The sequence below is a fragment of the Rhipicephalus microplus genome, unplaced genomic scaffold (genome assembly GCF_043290135.1).
Source record: "Rhipicephalus microplus isolate Deutch F79 unplaced genomic scaffold, USDA_Rmic scaffold_14, whole genome shotgun sequence".
In the NCBI taxonomy this organism is placed as follows: Eukaryota; Metazoa; Arthropoda; class Arachnida; order Ixodida; family Ixodidae; genus Rhipicephalus; species Rhipicephalus microplus.
In genome coordinates this window covers 22707427-22727869 of record NW_027464587.1, presented here as the reverse complement: position 1 = coordinate 22727869, position 20443 = coordinate 22707427, and the positions used below count along the sequence as shown (strand labels likewise).

The following is a 20443-nucleotide window of genomic DNA, read 5'->3' as shown; positions in this document are numbered from 1 at the left end:
GTACTTTGTCATTTCTCAGTAGCATCATTTCAACAACTAAACATGGAGCGTCTGCAAAATGCACACCGAGTCTGTCAAACAGCACAAGAGATACATCCACTGCACTAGCATGGGCAAGTTGGTGCAAATTCATGTTTGAAAAAAGCGTAAGAACACTGCAATGAGACAGAACAACGTACTACTATACGTTGTCCTGTCTTCTTCGTGTTGTGGACTTTTGCACACTTTTTTCAAACATGAGTCCACTCCATTTAGTATGTGGAAGGACCAAACACAGACCTTTGTATTCATTGACTACATTGCTTGTGTAATTGTGGCCTTTTTTTTTTTTAGTGTTAATGAACAACCTTTTCTTAAGGTTGTTTCCATAAGGAAACAGCCTTTCCTCGGAACGAGGTCCACATACCCACATGGCGGCATAGGTGCAGGTTATTTTATTATTGCCAAAGGTTGCACTGTGGTTGTGTCAGCAGCCTTCCTCTGTTTTCTTGCTTTGTTCCAACTGCACAGAACATAACCACTTTTTCAGACATCAGATCATGAAAACGTGCAATCGACACAAACAGCTCCCAGAGTGAAAAATGTTGGGAGAGTAAGGGAAGTAACAAACAAAAGGAAAGGTGTTCATGACATGTCTTTTAATAAAGCTCTATCAAATAGTACTAGTATAGTTCAATAAGAGGAGGACTGCACAAAGGAGTGCAGCAAGGTTGTGTGCCTGCTCTCAAAGTCTCTCTTCTTTCGTCCCAGCTACACAGGGAGGGATGACAAAAGGGCGCCAAGTTAAACCACTGCACCAACTTAGAGTGGCGCCTCGTGGCAGCTGCGGCACTCACAACTGTCATGTTAAAGTCCGATTGAGCTTTGATAGAACCTGGCGCACACAGACTCTGTCCCGCGGCTGACTGCAAATTGTGCATTTCTAAGTGGTTCCAATTAACTGAACAAATTTGCAAGATGTTTCAGCGCGTGAACAAAGGAAAAGGGACAGGGTAGACAGAAAGAGCACTGACTTCCAACTAACTTTATTTCACAGAGTGGCAAGAATATATACTGCTAAAAAGGATGATAACAGAGCATGAAGGTAAAATGCAAGCCTAATCTACACATCACTAACAAAACACGTGTGACGGGTCCGCTATTGCCTCAAAGCCCAGCCAGGTAATCACGTTTAGCCTGTGATAAAGCAATCAATAATGTGCTTACATATTTATCTCCCAGCAAGTGTATTTTTTCGGCTTCGATAATTTCTCGGGTAAGCTGGTCCCTGTGCCTTGCCAATATTGAGCACTGATAAAAGAGAGCGGTGCACCCACAATCTCGGCAATGAATGCCAAGATGCCCTTGTACCACATTGTGCACATTGTTTCGGTGTTCTCGGAGGCGGTCATTTATGCACCTGCCGGTTTGCCCGACATAGATGCACCCACACGTCAGAGGAATCAAGTAAGCGACTCCCACTGCGCATGGGACGCAGCGTGTCCTGTGCACGACAGAGCAGGAGGCAGAATTTGCACGAGGTGCATTGACCCGTTTGCAAAGCCTCTGTAATTTTTCTGGTGCAGAAAAAACCACAAGAACCTTGGCGTCTCGAGCAATCTTTTTTAGCCTGTGTGAGACGTCGTGCTTGTAAGGCAGTACGACAGGCCGGCTTTTTCTGACACTGTTTATTTATTTATTTACATTTCATCTACATCGCCGTGAGGCATTACGTAGGGGAGGTACACAAAATAATTTGACTACATATTTTTCAACCGAAACAATAGATTCAACAAATAAAACAGCACTAAAAATATTTTAAGAGAAGAAAAAAAAAAACACTCGAATATTGGTGAGCGAAACGTCACAGTCATGCATTTGTAAACATCCACACGCTTCGAGATAGCAAACAATTCTTAGTGGCAGTGATATTGTAGGAGTTGTTACAATAAAGAAAAAAAAGATTCATTATCAGTTTCATCGACGAGATCATCCGGTAGACGATTCCATTCCTGTATTGTTTTTACGAAAAAAAGAACCAGCGAAAGAGTGGGTTTTGTAACGGTATTCTAATAGTTTTCTTGAATGGTCTTGACGATTAGAGACGTACGTTGGTGTGAACAGATAATCAAGAGGGTTAATGGCATTTCCATTATAATATATACAATTAAGAAATTTAAGCCCGAGTTTCTGCCTCCTTACCATCAGTGTCTCCCATTTCAATGCTCGTTTCATTTCTGTGATGCTTGCAAAGGAATTATAGATGTTGCTAACAAATCTGGCTGCTTGGTTTTGAACTTTTTCCAATGCGTCAATCAAGTATTGCTGATGGGGATCCCAGATTATGCAAGCATACTCTAGAATAGGTCTTACATACATGAGATAAAGGGTTTGTTTCACGGTCTGTGAAGCTTGCCTAAAATTTCTGCATATGAAGTATAGCATCCGGCCTGCCTTGGTCACAGTTATGTCAATGTGTTTATTCCACTTGAAATTGTCGGAAAAATAGACGCCCAGATACTTATAATAGGATTCATTGCTAATTATTGAATTATTTATTTCGTGTGTTGTGTCTAGTTTACTAATCCGGTTGGTGAATGATACACAGCAACACTTACGGACGTTTAGACTCATTTTCTATTTTTGGCACCACGTTGATATTCGGTACCGATCCTGCTGCAGAATTTCAGCATCTTTGTGCGATTTAATCACCCTAAACACTACACAATCATCTGCAAATAACTTAATGGGAGAGGTAATACCATCAACTATGCTATTAATATAAATCAGGAAAAGAAAAGGTCCTAATACGCTCCCCTGTGGTACACCGGACGTAACGGTTACCGCAGATGATTTCGATCCGTTGAGCACTTCGTTCTGCTGCGCAGATGATTTTGATCCGTTGAGCACTTCGTTCTGCTGTCGATCGTTTAGATAGTTCTTTACCCAATTGATAATTTTAAGGTTTATGTTTGCAGAGAGCATTGCAAATTCTAACAGATTGTGTGGGACAGTATCGAAGGCTTTCCGGAAGTCAAGGAACACTGCATCTACTTGAGCGCCACTGTCTATAGATTGTGCGATGTAATGCTGAAATTCAACTAGTTTAGTTACGCATGAGCATCTATTTCTGAAACCATGCTGAGATGGAGTGAGGAAGTTGATTGACTCTAGGTGTTTAACTGTTTCACTGTATATGATGTGCTCAAATAACTACAGCAAATTGCTGTTAGCGAGATGGGTCTGTAGTTTTCGACAAGCTTTTTATCACCTGATTTATGAACCGGGATAACGTTTGCAACTTTCCAGTCATGTGGGACAACTCCAGTATTTAGTGTAATTTCATATATAACGCATAAATACTTTGCAATAACGCTGTGACAGTTTTTAAGAACAAATGGTGATAAACCATCTGGTCCAACTGCTTTAGTTGTATCTATCTGCCGTAACAAGCAATCAACACCAGTAATGTCAACCTCCACGTCTTTCATGGAAGGCCACGTGACTGGAAGCGCCCCCACATCGCCAGAAGTGCTTTGAGTAAAAACTGATTGAAAATAGTTGTTAAAAGCTTCAGCTTTTCTTCATCGGTGCACAAAGTATCACCCTCCACGGTCAAAGCAGGAATACTTATATCGTCTTTTCTATTTTGTTTAACATACTTCCAGAACTCTTTCGGGTTTTGCTTTAACCTATCGCTTAATTGGGCAAAAAAAAAGTATCCTTCCTTGTTTTTATTGCCGATTTCAGTGTCAGGTTTGCATGCCTAAGCTCTTGTTCATTAGACGTGGTACTCCTATCGCGAAATTTTCTGTACAAACTTCGTACTTTCCTAATTAACCTGCAAATGTCTTTATTAAACCAAGGCTTTTGTTTTGTTCTCTTCTTTAGTATTCTGTTTGGTACATGAGCTTCAACTGCGTGAAGTAGCTTATCAGGAAAATAAGACCACAGAGCTAAAAAGCAACGACTTTCTGCCAAAAGCAAGAATGTTGGGTAATACAACTCTAATTCTACAGAAACAGAATCGTACTCACCTTGTTCATACAGGAAAATTTGTCGGGGTATTGCCTGTGTTACTTGGCAGTATTCTATCTTTAAATCTGCCACAATGGCCTTATGGTCACTTATACCAGGAATCACCGACACAGTGGCAACAATTTTTGGGTCATTACATAATATTAAATCCAGAATGGCATCATGTCTCGTTGGAATATTCACATATTGACAAAAACCAAACACTCTCAAGAATTCGCTAAACAAAGTATACCCTGACGACCTGTTTTGTGTACCACTGGTTATCCAGTCAAAATCTGGTAGATTGAAATCTCCACTCAGGAGTACACTGTCTGGAATTAACTGTACCATTTCAAAAAGCAGTGTCATAGGAGTATCACCACTGTTTGGTGGTCGACAAAAACAACCAAACATGACAGTATTTCCCTTCGGTAAAAAAAAAACGGCACCAAACTGCCTCGGCAAAATTGTGGAAAGAAACTTCCTCGCTAGTCCACTCGTTCGCTACAAGAATAAATACGCCCCCACCATGACGATTTTTATCTTTCCTATAAGCAGTGAAGCCATGTGGGAAGACCTCAGTATCAGGTATCGCTCTGTCCAGCCAAGATTCTGTACCCATAATAATTTTTGCTTGAGTAGCCACAAGGGACGCAAAGACGTCAACTTTATTATTAATACTTCGACAGTTCACAAGAAGCAGTGGTATGTGCCCGCAGGTGTTTGAAGTATCGATTCTCCCAGTTCTGCGATGACTGACGTCACGTTAGTCGGCTTCTTGTGATCGCGCATGTGCATGCAGTGGTACAGGTTGGTTCATTTCACTGTCCCACACGAACGTCTTTCCCTTGATAACTGATAACAAGCTTATCATAGTTAAGGCGCACTCGGCATTCCTTGCTATCTCTTTTTTCCCTGGCATAATTCCAAAGAAGCCGTCGTTTTTCGCGAACAGCATGACTGTAGTCTTCGGATACACTAAAAGAGGTGTTCTTAAATTTGTAAGCATTATGCATAACACTTTCCCTGGCTTTCCACCCCGAGAAGGTTGCGACGATAGGCCTAATGCGCCCCTCTGTGAAGGCCCCCAGCCGGTGAGCTCTTTCTATCGGAATGTTACTAAGCTTGAGCATGTTACTGCAAATCTCTTCAACCAGGCTTTAGGATTTTTCCCATGTTTCTTTGCGCTCATTGTCTGGCACACCAAAGAAAACTAAGTTTAACCGGTGGCTCCTGTTTTCGAGATCGTCAAGCTTAGCCTCTATCTTTTTTTCGGATATTTCAACAATGTTAATGCGCTCCTTGATTACATTTGATTTTGCTATCACGCTGTCTATTTTCTGTTCCAGGTCGGCTTGCTTCGCCACTATTTCTGCAAGTTTAGTAAGCATGGTTTTCTGACTACTTTATACATCCAAAAGGATCTTCTCAATGTTCGTCATCTGCTCTTTTTCGGTTGAGTTCATAGGGCCTGGGTTTAGCTCTACATCCCCTGAGAGTAGCAATAGAGCCTCCCCCAACAAAGAACAATCATTGCAGATTAGCACCCAAACAGAGTCAACCAAGTATTTGCAAACAGTGTCAATGAACAAGCACAACTTCTGTCTATCAATGGGGCACGATACTCTTATAAGCATCACATTACTCGTGCAATAACATTTTGCGTAATTTAAATAACAAACCTGATACATGAAGCAATGTAAGTTAGTGCCCAGAAAAAGAGTGCCGCACCCCAGTCGACGGCTGCCGAGATGCTCCCTTTTATCGGCCTCGTAAGGCGGATCCGGAAGCGCTCCCCGCCACGGAGTCATGTGGCCTGTCTGCAGTTCAAGCACGGTATCAGGCGTGTCAGCTCGCATCAGTGGATGGCAAGGAAGGACGCACTGCACATGCGCTGTAGCCGCCATACAGGGGCTACGGCGCTTGTGCAGTGCGCCATAGCCCCTGGTTTTGCTTATCCGGTTTGTCGCCTCGCTTCAAGACAGTGACCAGCTTTTCGCCACCGAAACGAGAACATGCGGGGTAACCAGCTTTGGTAAGCCGCTCAACTTGTAGAGCAAAGCTGTGGTGTACCATGTGGGGGCAGGACTTCTTTAAGGCATTGACTCTCTTTGATCAGTGCTCAATATTGGCAAGGCACAGGGACCAGCTTACCCGAGAAATTATCGAAGCCGAAAAAATACACTTGCTGGGAGATAAATGTGTAAACACATCATCAATTGCTTTATCACAGGCTGAACGTGATTACCTGGCTGGTCTTTGAGGCAATAGCGGACCCATCACACGTGTTTTGTTACTAATGTGTAGATTAGGCTTGCATTTTACCTTCATGCTCTGTTATTATCCTTCTTAGCAGTATATATTCTTGCCACTCTGTGAAATAAAATTAGTTGGAAGTCAGCGCTCTTTCTGTCTACCCTTTTCCTTAGTTCGCGCGCTGAAACATCTTGCAAATATGACTACGCACCAACTAGCCCAAGCTTCCACTCTTCTGAGTAACTGAACAAGAAATGTCGGCCAAAGCACAATGGAGAAAACAAGCATGCTCTGGCAAGCAACCGCATGTGCACATAAATATATATACACAGGTAGGTGTGCGTGCATGTGTAAGCAGAATTGTATTGGGCTCAGTACGATGCAAGGGATGGACTTGAGAGCACGCATGGTGTTTCAAATAGCATGGATGTACTACACCAGGGGTCGCCTCAAGTAAATGTATGAGAATACAAAACACTAAGCAGACTGCCGTTGGTTATAAGTACAAAGATGAGTTTTTAGTGTTTTTGAAGGTGGGAAAATGCATACTTCTAATTCACTGAACTCAAGAAAAAACAACCAAAGTATTCGTTGTCTCGACGCTCAAATGAGTCTATGGCTGTGTGCATGTCTGTTACAGCACAGTTTGCCCAGAGAAGTAAGCAACTTTTTTTTCTTTGAAAGATTATGAATTCATTGCAGTGTACAATGTTATAACATCTGGCTCATATGTTCCCAGGACTGATGACACAATTTCCCAATTGTGTTTAAAATATTTTTCTGACTTTCCCAGAAGAGTACTCGTTCTAATTACCATGCACAACCTTCTTTCACTTCTGTATGCCCCCTAACCACCATGAAGACAATTAAGCGATGCATGACAGAATTAGTTACTTTCTCAACAGTGTCATATGGATGTGACGGTGGGAGGCCTACGGCACTAGTCAGACAGATGAGAACTACGAGGGGTCCCTTTAGTGATCTTTCTCATGTCTTGCAGCAAAAGTAATGCATAGACCAGTCACAGCTGAAGTCAAGCACGGGCCACATTTATACACGCGTCAAGTCTCCCAAGTAGTTGCAGCAACAAGGGTTGCTTTTTTAGCGTGTGCTGCAAATGTGTAACAGCACGTAACGACTAAGGCAATGGTAATTGATAGCAGTGCGGGCTAAAGGAAGGCACATTCGAAACAACACGCTACTGCAAAATGTGACTCTTCTGCCCTTAGCCAACACTGCTATCAATCATTATGCGACACAAACAAGCCCCAGAGTCCCATCACCAATGAATGCAATAAATAGGCCCTGTATTCTCTGATACACATTCTCTGATACTGCAAGTGCATGCTCGTGTGGCCGCAAAGTCGAATAAAATGAACGCAAATATGCATTTATGTCAGAAAGAAAGATCAATGCTTGTGTATGTCTAGACGCCAATACTATGCACTGCTGCTGATGAGAAATTAAGATGACAAATTAAGGCAAACATAGAAGATTATTTGCACCACCAAGTGGGACAGTCTCGCAATGAATTGCAAGTGGTCGAAGTTTCCACAGCAAAGAATAACATCTCAAAGGATTGGAAAATGCCATAAACTTCACCTAGTGCATTTCAATGTCATTCATACAAAAAAAAATAACTTCTTGATATTACCCTTGACAAGAGTTTCGTTTTCTTTGGGCTGCACTTCGCTAAAGCCCCAAGCTCCATAGCGCCAGCTACATCAGAAGGTCATTATCATAGGTGGGCAGTTTGAACTATGCTAGCAGTGTGAGGACCACTGATTTTGTTTTAAACTACGCATTTTCCCAACACCAGACAAGGAGTCCAAGGTTTATGGAGCACTGTTTCAACAAATACATGCTGACCTATTATTCGCCCCTAGTGTCTCTTTAATGCAAAGGAAGCTCACTTTGATATACAGTTGAACCCCTTTATAAGAGACACTGATATAATAGACAAATGGGTATAAGAGGCACCAGTGTACCTACAGTAAAATACTGGTTGATAGGAAAATGCATACGAGATACCCTCCTTATAAAAGACATCTTATGTAAGAAACAAGAATTGCTGCCCAGAGCATGACTCTTATAAAGGGCAAGCTATAAAGCGCATGCTTACTGTATATATAATATATATATATGTCTGTGTAGTTCATCTTCACCTGTGCATACAAATCATCGTGATCATCATCTCATAGTCGCTCGCAGTCTCTCACCGTATGTTCAGTTGCTGGCTCACGCGTCTGTATTGAAAATACAGCGGTCGTTCCGTCATACCCAACGTCATCTCGCAAGTGGTGGAGGTGCTGTGATTCCAATGTTTCGATTTTTTTTTTTACATTTGTTCAGATGGCTTGAGTCAAGTTACGGCGGCCTCTCAATGCATCGACGGGTCTCGGTATCATTCGCCATTGCCCTTAAAATGTGTCATCCTCAGAGGAACAAGTCAATGACAGGTTATCGCACGCAACGTTATCAGGCATTTAGCAAGCCCTCGGCCTTCATCTGTTGTCCTAGTTGAGAGAAAGAAGGGATCAGTGCGATTTTGCATTGATTACAGAGAACTAAACGAAATTACCCGGAAGGATGTATATCCTATGCGTCGGATTGACGATGCCCTCGACACCTCACAGGGTGCAGAATACTTTTCCAAGCCTCAACCTACGATTTAGCTATTTGCAGATTCCGATGTATGAGTCTGATAAAGAAAAGACGGCATTTGCTACTCCTGACAGCCTCTTCGACTTTAATGTGATGCCTTCTGGGCTCTGCGATGCCCCAGCCACATTTGAGCGAATGATCAATACGGTGCTGCAGGGCCTAAAAATTGCAGACCTGTCTTTGTTACCTGGATGACATCATCTTTTCATCCAGCTTCTCTCAACACCTAGAACGTCTAGACGAGGTACTCACATGTCTAGCCAAAGCCAGCTAAATACCAAGAAGTGTCAGTTTGCGAGCCACAGCATCAAAGCGTTAGGCCACGTTGTCACCAAGCTTGGCATCAAACCCGATCCCGACAAAGTGGCCGGTGAGTTGCAGTTTCTCAAGCCCACCACGCTAAAAGACCTTCGCAGCTTCATAGGCTTAGCATCTTACTTCTGCCAGTTTGTCCATGATTTCACCACTATTGTGGCTCCTCTTCACAAACTCTTGACCACAAGGGCATCGTTTATTTGGACAGATGACTGTGAAGCTGCTTTCCAGACCCTAAAACGATATCTCACGTAAGGGCGAGTTCTTCGTCATTTTGATCCCATAGCCCCTACTATTATTACACACTACTATATTACAGACGCAAGTGGGCATGGAATCGGCGTTGTCCTGCTCCAGCGTGACCAGGCTTCGCAAGAGCAAGCCGTGGCTTCCGTGAGCCGTACTCTCTCTCTCTCTCCAGCAGAATGGAATTACAACATCACTGAACAAGAATGTCTGGCTATCGTGTAGTCTGTGCAAAAATTTCGCCCCTATTTCAACAGCCGCCGCTTCACGATTGTCACTGACCATCATGCGCTCTGTTGGTTGTCCTCCTTAAAGAACTTGTCGGGGCAACTCGGTTGTTGGGTGCTCCAACTGCAGGAGTATGACTACAGTGTCACATACCGGTCGGGTCGAAAACACCAAGATGCCGACACTTTGTCATGCCGTCCGCTGTTGCAAAATTATGACGCATCTACCTGCTGTGCAGCACCTCGCAGCCAAGAGACCAGGCAGATTACCAGTCTTAGTCCTATTGAGTTCACTACACCGGATGACCTCCTTTAGTTCACAGACCTCACATCGCTCCAACGTGCAGAGGCATACTGCCATACAATCATTGATCAGCTCACCGGCTTGTCCCGTGCTCCCAACAGCGGCTTTCGACGACAACTCACGTGTTTAAAACTCCACGATGGGTCGCTACTTCGGCAAATTTATCCTCTCGGTAGCCGATGGGTCCTGGTCATACCTCGCTCACTTCAGTTCCGTTTTAGAAGCCTTTCATGGCGACCCGAAAGCTGGCCACTTGGGTTTTCATAAAACCTACAATTGCATCAAGGCTCGCTTCTTCTGGCCTGGCCTCTCCACTAGTGTTTCCAAGTATGTCGCTTCCTGTTCGCCATGTCAGCACCGAAAACGTTCGACATCTCTTTTTCCCTGCCCTCTACAATCTCTTCCGCGCTCGTCAACTAGCTTCGAGTTCGTCGGCATAGACTTATACGGACCCCTTCCACTTACACCTGCTAGTCACTGCTGGATTGTTACTGCCGTGGACCATCTTACTCACTATGCTGAGACGGGAGCTCTTCCTTCTGGCACAGTCTCAGGGGTGGCCGATATTATTCTGTGTGCCGTTATCTTGTGCCACGACGCTCCTCGTGTTCTCCTGAGTGACCGTGGCAAGACATTTCCTTCTCATGTGCTCGATGAAGTCCTACAGGCCTTTGACACCATCTATAAGACCACCATGGCACATCATCCAAAAACAAATGGTCTCACTGAGCGTTTTCATAGAACTTTGTCAAACATGATCTCTATATATCCAGCCCGATCACAAGAACTGGGACACAATACTACCTTTCGTCACGTTCAGCTACAACACTGTCATTCAACGCACTGCAAGTCACAGCCTGTTTTTCCTTGTTTATGGCTGTGCACCATCTTTTGTTCTAGACACCAGCTTCTTGTCCACGCTCTCTGTCCCATCTGCGTCCCTGCTGGAGAGTTCGCTGCCCGTGTCAACCACTGCCGCACAATCGCCTGTGCCAACACCTCTACCATTCAGGCCCAGTGAAAACTTTGTTGTGATATGACATGTCCAGTTGTGTCATTCTACCCAGTCAACAAAGTGCTCCTTTGGACACCTGTTTGCACACCCGGCCTTTGTGAAAAATTCGTTCACAGATACCTGGGTCCTGACAGTGTGCTTGAACGAACATCGGCCGTAAATTATCACGCCGCTTCAGTTACTTCGGCATTTGATCGCCGTTGTAGCGGATCCGAAATCGCCCATGTGTCTTGCCCGAGGCCTTATATTTGGCGCTCGTACCCTTACTAAATGGACATCTTGCTGAGTGCTTTCGTGTAGGGGGGAATAGTGTGAGTACTGACTGAGTGGTTCATCATCTTCACCTACACATACAAATCATCGTGATCATCATCATAGTCTCTCGCTGCGTGTTCGGTTGCTGGCTCGTGCATCTGTATTGTAAATACAACAGTCGCTCCGTCACACCTGACATCATCTCACAACATATATAATATATATATTTTTTTCTCCCTAGATATTTATGTTCAAAGTAAGTGAGGAAATATGCCTCTGTTTCTGGTATAACACGGTTGACAAACAACTGAAGCAATGCATGTTGCTGGGCTAGTTGGTTGATCGATTTTGAAGACGTCTTCAAACTGTGTGAACAAGACAACACATCACAAACATAGAACATGCACACACAACGTGCAGTGTGCACTTTGTGTGTGCATAACCGGTGATTAACAGTAGGCTGCCATTCGTCTGAACATTCCTTGTAGAAGTGACTATTATGTGCGTACGTTGACAATTTTACCACCCTGTATTGAAAATGCCACTAGAGTAGCTAGGGGGCTGGGGAGGGGATTCAACTGGTGCAACCTCCCCCCGAAATTTTAAATGTGAAGCATTTCTTAGCGAACTTCAGTGACTTTGAGCGTGTCTGTCTGTATGTCTATCTATACATCTTTCTATCTAGCCGCTTTAGTTTGGGTGCTCTCGTAGTAACCCCCTCAACTTGGCGTGAACCAAAATTAGCGTGGGAGGGTAAGATGGTTTGACGAATATAACGTGCTGGTCAAGACATGAATGTCACAGTCCCATCGCGTACGTCGTCCAACACTTCCCGCCCGACAGTGGCACTGTCACTAAGCTGTTTAATGAGCAAGCACTCGTGTAGGTTCGTGTAAACTGGAAACCGCTGACATAACCGCCATCGAGAAATGAGCCGACGACACCATTTGTTCCCAACAAATCGCCAACATTCAATATATTTACAAAACTGCCACAAGAGAGTAAATAACAGACATAGAATGGAGCATGCAAAGGTAGAAAGAAGTTAACAGGAATAACAAATGGCCAAAAGATGTGAGCAGTGCGCAGAAATAAATGGTCACAAGAAAAACCCCATATCACCATACACCACGATGCCTTTCTTGCAGCTGATGCGATGGAGTGACAGGCTTCATATACCACCAGTGACAGGCTTCATATACCGCCAGACTTGCGCAGCAGGGGAAGTCTGGCGAATAGGTTGAGGCGCCCACATGGTTGCCTTGGAGGGAGAAAAGCGTCTGGCCAGTTGAGGTCAGTGGCCCTTCGGCAGCCGCAGCTCGCACATGAAGCCGGAGACGTTTCTTGGCCAACGCCAGAAGACCAGAACAAGCCTGGCCCACGTCAGGCGACAAGAAGCTCTGTGTCCAGGTAGGAGTCCGCAGCTACCTTGATGCAGGAGCTCTGCTGGCCGTCACCCCTGTGCCCCGGCCACCCTTTTCCCAACTCAGCCACGTCTGCCTAGCTTCGCTGTTCTTCTTCGATGGCTACCCTAAATCTCCGTGGAGGCTCCTTATTGGCTTCAAATCTTCACACCCGCACATCCCGCAACATAGCATCATCTTCGTCATCCTCTTTTCATCTTCGTCGTCAAGCACTTTTCAAACGCGCACATTCAAACATCAGAGGCACATAGCCACGGGCGGGTATGTGCCGCTGGTATGCGGGTATGTGCCACAAGTGATTGACACTTAGTATCCACCCAGAAAGAACGAGAAAACACATAAAAATTTTAACGCGCGAGCGTTAAGTGAGTGAGTTAAGCAACTTTATTGTTAATCCATTATAAAGGGAGAAGAGGTAGAAGAATAAAAGGAATACTCTAGCGTGCTCGGACGTCCCTGAGCAGCAACCTACTCTCGTCAAACCCGTGGGGGCGCCGCTTTCAGCAGCTGGGGTTCCACGATGCCAAGCACGTGCTGGACCACGTCTCTTTAGTTGCCTGGCTCTTGGCTCATGATTTTGCTGCTGATGTTAGTTGGCATTTCTTCTTGGTTACCCGGCGGTGGCACACAGTCCCAGAGGAGATTTTTCTGTGTGGCTCCTGCCTTCTTGCAGAGTTGGCATATATCTGTGGAATATACCTCCGGGCAGACAGGCTGTGCCCAGACGGGGGTCCATATGGCTTGTACTTGCAACTGCCATCGTGTGGCTGCTTCGCTGCACTGTAGGTCTCGGTGAGGCAGTGGGTAGAGACGTCTGCGAGCGTTAAGAAATACCCGACATCGGTAGCGTCGACCCGATGAATGCAAAGAATAAATGTCAAGATACCAGCTGGAATCGAACTCGAGGATTCTGCGTGGCAATGAAGCATTGTACCACAGAGCTACGCCATGTCTCAAAACTACTTTCCAAATGGACGCTAATCTTCGTGAAACGTCAATAGTGGTTGCAGTGCTGCCTAACCAACTCTATAAACATTACACATGTACTCCTTCAATACAGCCATCATGTCTGGGTAACGTCAATTGTGATTAGTTGCCATGCCCTGAAGTTGATTTATGTAACAGTGTCCAGGGCCAGCATCCTCGCAAGCATATCATATCAGCTTCTGGCATCTCTAATATGCATGTCCCAGCTGGCATTGTTGCGCAAGTGCAAACAACTGGTTATATGAACACCTGCAACTCTTCAACATATGTCTGTCTGTGGGTGCAACATTTGTACATATATTTAGAGTCATGTCATGACGTGGGTTGGCATTGTTGCGCAAGTGCAAACAACTGGTTATATAAACACCTGCAACTCTTCAACATATGTCTGTGCGTGCAACATTTGTACATATATTTATAGTCATGTCATGACGTGTCGCTCAGTAAGAAATTGCCACACGGTCACCTTTCCTCCGCATGCATCGCATAACTCGATCCCCAGGTACGTGAGATCTGCCGAATTTTTTTTCTATTTTGCTTGCATATATATATATATATATATATATATATATATATATATATATATATATATATATACACGTACAAACATACTCACAGACATACATAAAGTATGGTTAACACTCCTCCCCCCCCCAAAAAATTTCAAAAAATTTCGGGCTACGCAACAGTAACGCTTCATTCACACGACAGACGCGATCGCAGTACGAGCCTGTGGATTGCGTACTACGTCACCAGACCTCAGCTGTTTCCGCGTCCCAGCGTCAGTCTGCGCAGCAGTGGTGTTGTTACGTCCTGTGGAAAATGACAAGTAAAAAAATCACAGCATATTCAGAATGATCAGTGGGGCGAAGCGCTGGTCTATTTATGCGTCCATTCGTCTGTCTGTCCGTCCTATTTCACACACCTCTATTGCACAAACCTCATCTAGGAAATGAGACAAGAAATGGTGATGAGACAGCGCCATATATTACACTGTTAGGGAGAGACTGCCGGTTGCGCTCGACGCAGGACAAGGTTAAACTAAGAGGAGCTTCGCCCCTAAAACACAATGTGCCTACTGCAAGATCAAATTTCACGCAATCTTTTTCTTTGCAAAGGAGAATCCCTCCATCAAGGACAAAAAGTCATCCGAACCATACAGCAGTTATCAACAGAAAAACTCCACTTTTCAGCCACAGCCAAGCGTTCCTGCACCAAAGTGAAAGCGGTCTCTGCCTGTTCGTATGGAAATAACACAACCTTTCTTATTTCTCATGAGTCACATCAACTATGTGGCTATAGCTCACTCATAGAACAAAGTTGTTGAAAGAAATTAAATCTCATCATTTGTACAGGCGTCACACAGGTGCTAGGACTACCCATCCACACCAATACTAAAAAGCTCACAGTGTTGGGCATTCATGAGACATTCAGCGAAATTGCCAAAGCTCAAAGTGTAGCTCAGCTAGCCAGACCATCGTCCATAGAGGCAGGCAGACAACTTTTAGCTCACCTGAACCTCATGTCCCCTTTTTCTACCCAACGAGAACGCATCCCGCCCCACTCAATCAGGGACTGCATTCTAGTGCCTCTACTCCCGGTTACATCCACCCAGACTAATACTAGGGTTATCGTAGAGCAAGCATTGCCACGCTACTAAAGACCACAGTCTCTATGCCTGGCATGGTCGCCTTTATAGACACCGCAAAATACCCCAATTATAAGCATACGTAACAGCTGTAACTTCGCTACAAGAAAAGCTCCTCACAAAACTCTGACCCTGATCACGCTGAACAGGTAGCAATCTCATTAGCAATGGCGAACACAACCCGCACTACAATTTACACTGATCTCAGAACTGCGACCCAGGCCTACCCGAAGGCAAGAAATGGCTCCGGAACCTACTCGAGACCTATAATGAATAAATCTGACGATGGAAAATTCGCGGGTACTTTCAAACAATTAACTGCATGTGCTTTTTGTATAATTGCCTGGTGTCTCGCTTTTTGGTTATAATCTCTCATGCACCCACTATCTTACTTGTAATCTGCCTTTTGCACGCCTCTACAGCGTTTGCGCAGCCCCCTGGCGGTGGCTCTGGGAAACGATCTGAGGGACACTGTTAGAGACGCCGCCTGTATTTGCGCGGTGGCATCAGTGATGTGAGTAGTGCAGTCGGCACAACCAATGAACTTATCTATAAATTCTTAGTGTAATGCCAGCAACATACTCTGTTTCAGAAGTTTCTTTCAGCACTGAGGAGGCTACAGGCCCATCAGCTATAGGAAGGGCGCTTCACCCCTCCACATGTATTTATTCGCACCGTGTCGTCTGCTCACCGTATTCACGGCATCTGCTCAACGAATTGTAGTTATTATGACCAGTTTGTTGACTGAAAAATTTAGTAACGCTATTAGGCGGGCAACTACATCAGGAACTTGAAAAAGCGTGAATTTGTTGCTCTGCTGAAGCTTGGTAAAATCTCATGCCGGCGGATAACTTCACTTTGTGGCTGGTTCTCTCCGATGCTGTTTGAGGCTCTCGTATTTCTATTTCTCCGTCAACGCGTTTCTTCGCGTCTCTCGCTCCAATGCTGTGCGAGGTTGCACGTCCGATATTTGCAGATGCAACGTTCCTGATCTGATGACGCGGTCCGAACACTGCCTCGGTGTTTTAGCCTTAGCAGGTGTGGCTAAGCAAGCAACATATATCACTAATATTGACAAAACGCACCTGCTGCTTTAGTTTCAGAGTGAGATGAAACAAATCGATTGTTTACTTGACCATTTGTTTGCTGTCAGCATAGTGGGCATGTGGCAAGAGCAAGTCCGGATCGAAGTGAGTGATGACAGTGGCAGAAGTTCGCCTGCTGTAATGCCCCACGATTTGTGTCTGGAAGTGTCCGCGAAAGGGCACCACACAGACATGCAGAAAGTCAATTATCAAAAATTGTTACTGTTGTTACCTTTTGTGCATATATATTTTTTTGTTTATTTCTCCGAAAGTGTCTGCTATATATGTATATCTTAATAGCCTTGTTTTACAATTCAAGGACCCTTTATGTATATGCTTTAATTTGCTTCTGCTAAAATGTCCGCTGCTAGGTAATGGGAGGTGGGGCCAGTCAAGCTGCATATACGTAGCTTTTTTTCTCACCTTCGAAACCACATCTCAAGTTTTGTACTTTGTGTGGCAAAAATTAATCAACCTTCAGATCTGTCAGCACTATCATCTCAAATGGTGAAAGTTTCTATTACCACAAGCACTATCCTTCAGTCTCCTACAGACAGCAGCATATCCCTCGCCAGCAGTTTATGCAAGATTCACAAGCAAACTAAGGCCAGTATGCACCCGATATGGCATCTCTCGATGCAACTTGCAGCATATGCTGTGGCAATGCCCCGAGTTGCACGCGGACGACGGGTCTTTAACCCCAGAAAACAAATGGGATACACTCCTCACAAGTCCTCAAGCGGACAACCAACTTTGGGCCGTCCAGAGGGCTCATGACCTGGCTGTCAAATGTAAACTCCTGGTGCCGTTGGGGGCGTAGCCAGCAGACGACGCCCCTTAGGAGATTATGGCCTGCTCATGACCAAGTCAAGTTATTCAGTCAGTCTTATTGTTGACCAACCTAGTAGGCCCCTTGGCAAAATTCCGATACCTTCATAAATTAGACAAAGAGTGGCATACACTGCACGTTCCTAGCTTCACACTAGGAAGTAACACTAGAAAATATTTTAATATTCCAACTGTTGACTTCACTCGCCATCCCAGAAAGTGGATCAATACATTGTTTTAAAAATTCATTAGACGACAACTGAGAAGAAAAATTCTGAGAAAAGTTATCATTATTATGATCATCCTTACTAAGCAGTGACTTTTCTCTAAAACTGACGACTTTCAAACGCATTTTGGCGACTTCAGCAAAAAAAAAAAAGAATAGTAATAATAACAGCACTGCCGCGCGGAGCGATTCGTGTAACGACGGAGGCCCAAGTTGTTGGAAACCTCTGGATGCAATGCCGAAACCCTTGCTTGTAGCGTGAATTCTTCCTTGTCACGTGTGGATGCTGCGTGCGGAAAAATCCTAACCACGTCACATGACTCATTCGCCCGCGATCACGTCCGTCGTGTGAATTCAGCTTGAAAAAACACTAACTATACCTGGTAAGCTCTCGCAACATCTCTTCTTCTCAGCGTCTTCTTCCCCTTCTTTCCCTGCTTGATTACCATCTTGCGGCACTTCTTGGCGAGGTCTTCCAAGAAAATCTGCTCGGCCAATTCTATCTGAAACATTTGTGAGCAGCGAAGCAGAGCATCGTGGGACACAAGGTAGGACCCCCAACATTTGGCAGCAAATGCTCTCAGCCGAACACAGTGCACAAAACCGCGCAGTGGTGACGGCCGATGGGCGCCATCCTATCTCGTCCTTACTTCTGGATGTCGCTGTCCCTGCGCCTCGCTCTCTCCCCATCTCTATACCTTCCAATCCTATTCTTTTAATCCTTCCTTACCCCCATCCCTCGTGATCTACTGGTGAGGTGTCCTCCCCCTGAGAGACAGTTACGGGGCTCACTTTTATCTTCTTTTCATTTAAGAATCACTGCTACAGAAAAGTGAAAAAAGAAAAACTGGCTTCAAGTCAACGAGTAGCGCACTTGACGACTTACCCACAAGGCTGCCTTCTCGGACACCTCGAGTGTCGTTGCACATTTGGCCCTGTACGCCTTTCGGCTGACTAGCATGATCGTGTAACACAGAACACGACGGTCCACGGATAAGGTGGCACCACGGAGGAAGGAACTTTTTCTAGGAGGCCACAGAACATCTATATATACACTACTACAGTGACTAGAATAGGAAAGTGGTGGTGGTGGTGGTGGTGGTAGAGGTTAGAAGTGTGATGAGCGGCAAGTAGAGGTGTGCGCCAACTGGTCGGCGCGCCGCCGCCGAGAGTTTTCGCCACGTCGCCGCCGTCGACGTTTTTCATCGGCGCAATCGGCGCGCCATTTATGCGCCAGTACTGACTTTTCACAAATTTGTCTTCTTTTTCATTTTGATTCATAGCTTCGTTTCACATTTTATGTAGCCAGTAAAAGTCAGGCTTTTTAGTTATCTTCATCCAGCTTCAGAGAGCGAGAGTACCACTACGAACAGCGGCACAAGTTCGGCGGTCGCTGCATGAAATGACATATTGGACAAATTGACAAAAAATAAATGTAACAGTTACAGTAAAGCATAGACACTGCCATCTTAGGCTTAAAAGCAATTTTTGCTGTGTTTTGTGTCGTAATTAGCTATGATTATGGTCATACGACGTTGAATGTAATGGCCCAGCGTTTTGATGCGTGCGAATTCACCATAGCACTATTCGAATATTCATACGGGTGCAAAACGGCATCATTATCAGTCCAAGATGGCAGCCTATAATTGTGCCCGAAACAATTCGTATATACAGAAGAAATGAAGTGGTAGCAGTGCAGCACGAATGCAGCGCGTTAGATGAAGAACTACATAAAGCCCCGAAGGATGAAATCGAAAGGGAGAAGTTTAATGAAGATTAAAAGCGTCGAGGCATAATACATGCTCGCACCTACTCAGGGTACATCAGCACCTGTCCGCGGTGTTAAAGTTGATAATTTTCGAGGATGACCACTTATATGCAGCGTCTGAACATGCTGCAGAAAATATTCACCATCTGTTTTATTCTTTAACTTATCTATTTGTACCGGCCTTTTAAGACATTGGATATCCGGGATGAAGATGCCAAAGCAGTAAGAAGGCAAGAGAGAGAAAGGAAGGCTGGGGGATTAACCATATCTTGGCATCCGGTTTGCTGCCCAGCACTGGGGGTGGAGAAATAGGGGCAAGAAAGGGCGTGTAGAGAGACAGAAAGGAAAACGCATGTGCACTCAGGAGTAAGATGGCAAACTTAACAGAGAATTTATTACATTCTGTACAGACAGGGTGAGAGATCTTTTGCGAATGAGCTGGGTGGCTCATTATAAAGTGTGCGTTTTGACTAAATCAGGGAATGGTTCCAGAATGCGCTGTTGAATCACGAGGGACACACACCATTTTTGACGGTGCCGCTCACACTCGCTCAAGTCAAGATATTTGATTGGGGCGTGGCCACCACACTGCACCTGTGACACCAAGAAACCATTGTGATCGTCTCGTCGAACGTATTATGTTGTCGGAATGCCACCTCACTTCCCGGCTAAGACGGACGATACACGGCGGACAGCAGGCTGGCAGCCCTTCGGTGACTTGTTTGATGAACAAAGAACGCGGCCCTCCCCCGTCGGCCCTGGCGCCGCGCGTAACAACGGCTATCCAGTGGTGAGAAGCGGCATAATAAGCTTGTCTGAGGCCACCAGTTTTAAAAATAACAAAACAAAATTAAAAACAAAAACTTGCCAGTAGAGACTTTACAAAAGACGGCTGCATTCATCAAAAATGCAGAGACCGAAATTTGAGCGACATGTCATATATGACATAGTCCAGCAAACTGGTTTTCATCACATAACTTGAACGGACCTACTGGCACTGGGAGAGGTTAAGAATGACTGTCGCTGACAGATGTACTTCTGTTGCGAAGGTAATGCTCAAAATCAACCAAATAAAACTTAACATTATATTCAAGTCTTGATAAAAAAGTAAGTCAAGTTAGAAAGCTCCTTAGGTGGCCAAATAATAAATTACTTCACCATACTTTATGAAGAAGTAATTTGCAAATAAATAATGCAAC

At 44.7% G+C, this 20443-nt stretch overlaps 1 protein-coding gene across 5 annotated transcripts; it reads right to left on the bottom strand.

Moving 5' to 3' along the window:
- Window positions 1-416: 416 nt before the first annotated feature.
- Window positions 417-18636, bottom strand: LOC142784514 (uncharacterized). 5 transcript variants are annotated; one of them, XM_075882924.1, is made up of 4 exons: window positions 18363-18603; window positions 17857-17979; window positions 5679-5816; window positions 417-502 (listed from the first exon to the last, which is right to left on the bottom strand). In XM_075882924.1, the coding sequence occupies exons 1-4, from the start codon at window positions 18435-18437 to the stop codon at window positions 467-469; spliced, it is 372 nt and encodes a 123-aa protein (XP_075739039.1). In that variant the 5' UTR covers window positions 18438-18603; the 3' UTR covers window positions 417-466. The 5 variants fall into 5 exon arrangements, with proteins under 5 accessions (XP_075739039.1, XP_075739041.1, XP_075739042.1 ...); XM_075882926.1 differs by lacking the exon at window positions 5679-5816 and adding an exon at window positions 14448-14502 and having other exon boundaries at window positions 18363-18592; XM_075882927.1 differs by lacking the exon at window positions 5679-5816 and having other exon boundaries at window positions 18363-18585.
- Window positions 18637-20443: the final 1807 nt, after the last annotated feature.

Excerpts from the sequence above, each read along its gene's own strand:
- LOC142784514 (XM_075882923.1), bottom strand. The coding sequence starts at position 18,437 with ATGCTAGTCAGCCGAAAGGCGTACAGGGCCAAATGTGCAACGACACTC. Across the intron at positions 17,980-18,362 it reads CCGAGAAGGCAGCCTTGTGG|ATAGAATTGGCCGAGCAGAT; the intron begins GTAAGTCGTCAA and ends CAAATGTTTCAG. Across the intron at positions 13,517-17,856 it reads ATGTTGCGAGAGCTTACCAG|ACGTCTCTACCCACTGCCTC; the intron begins GTATAGTTAGTG and ends TAACGCTCGCAG.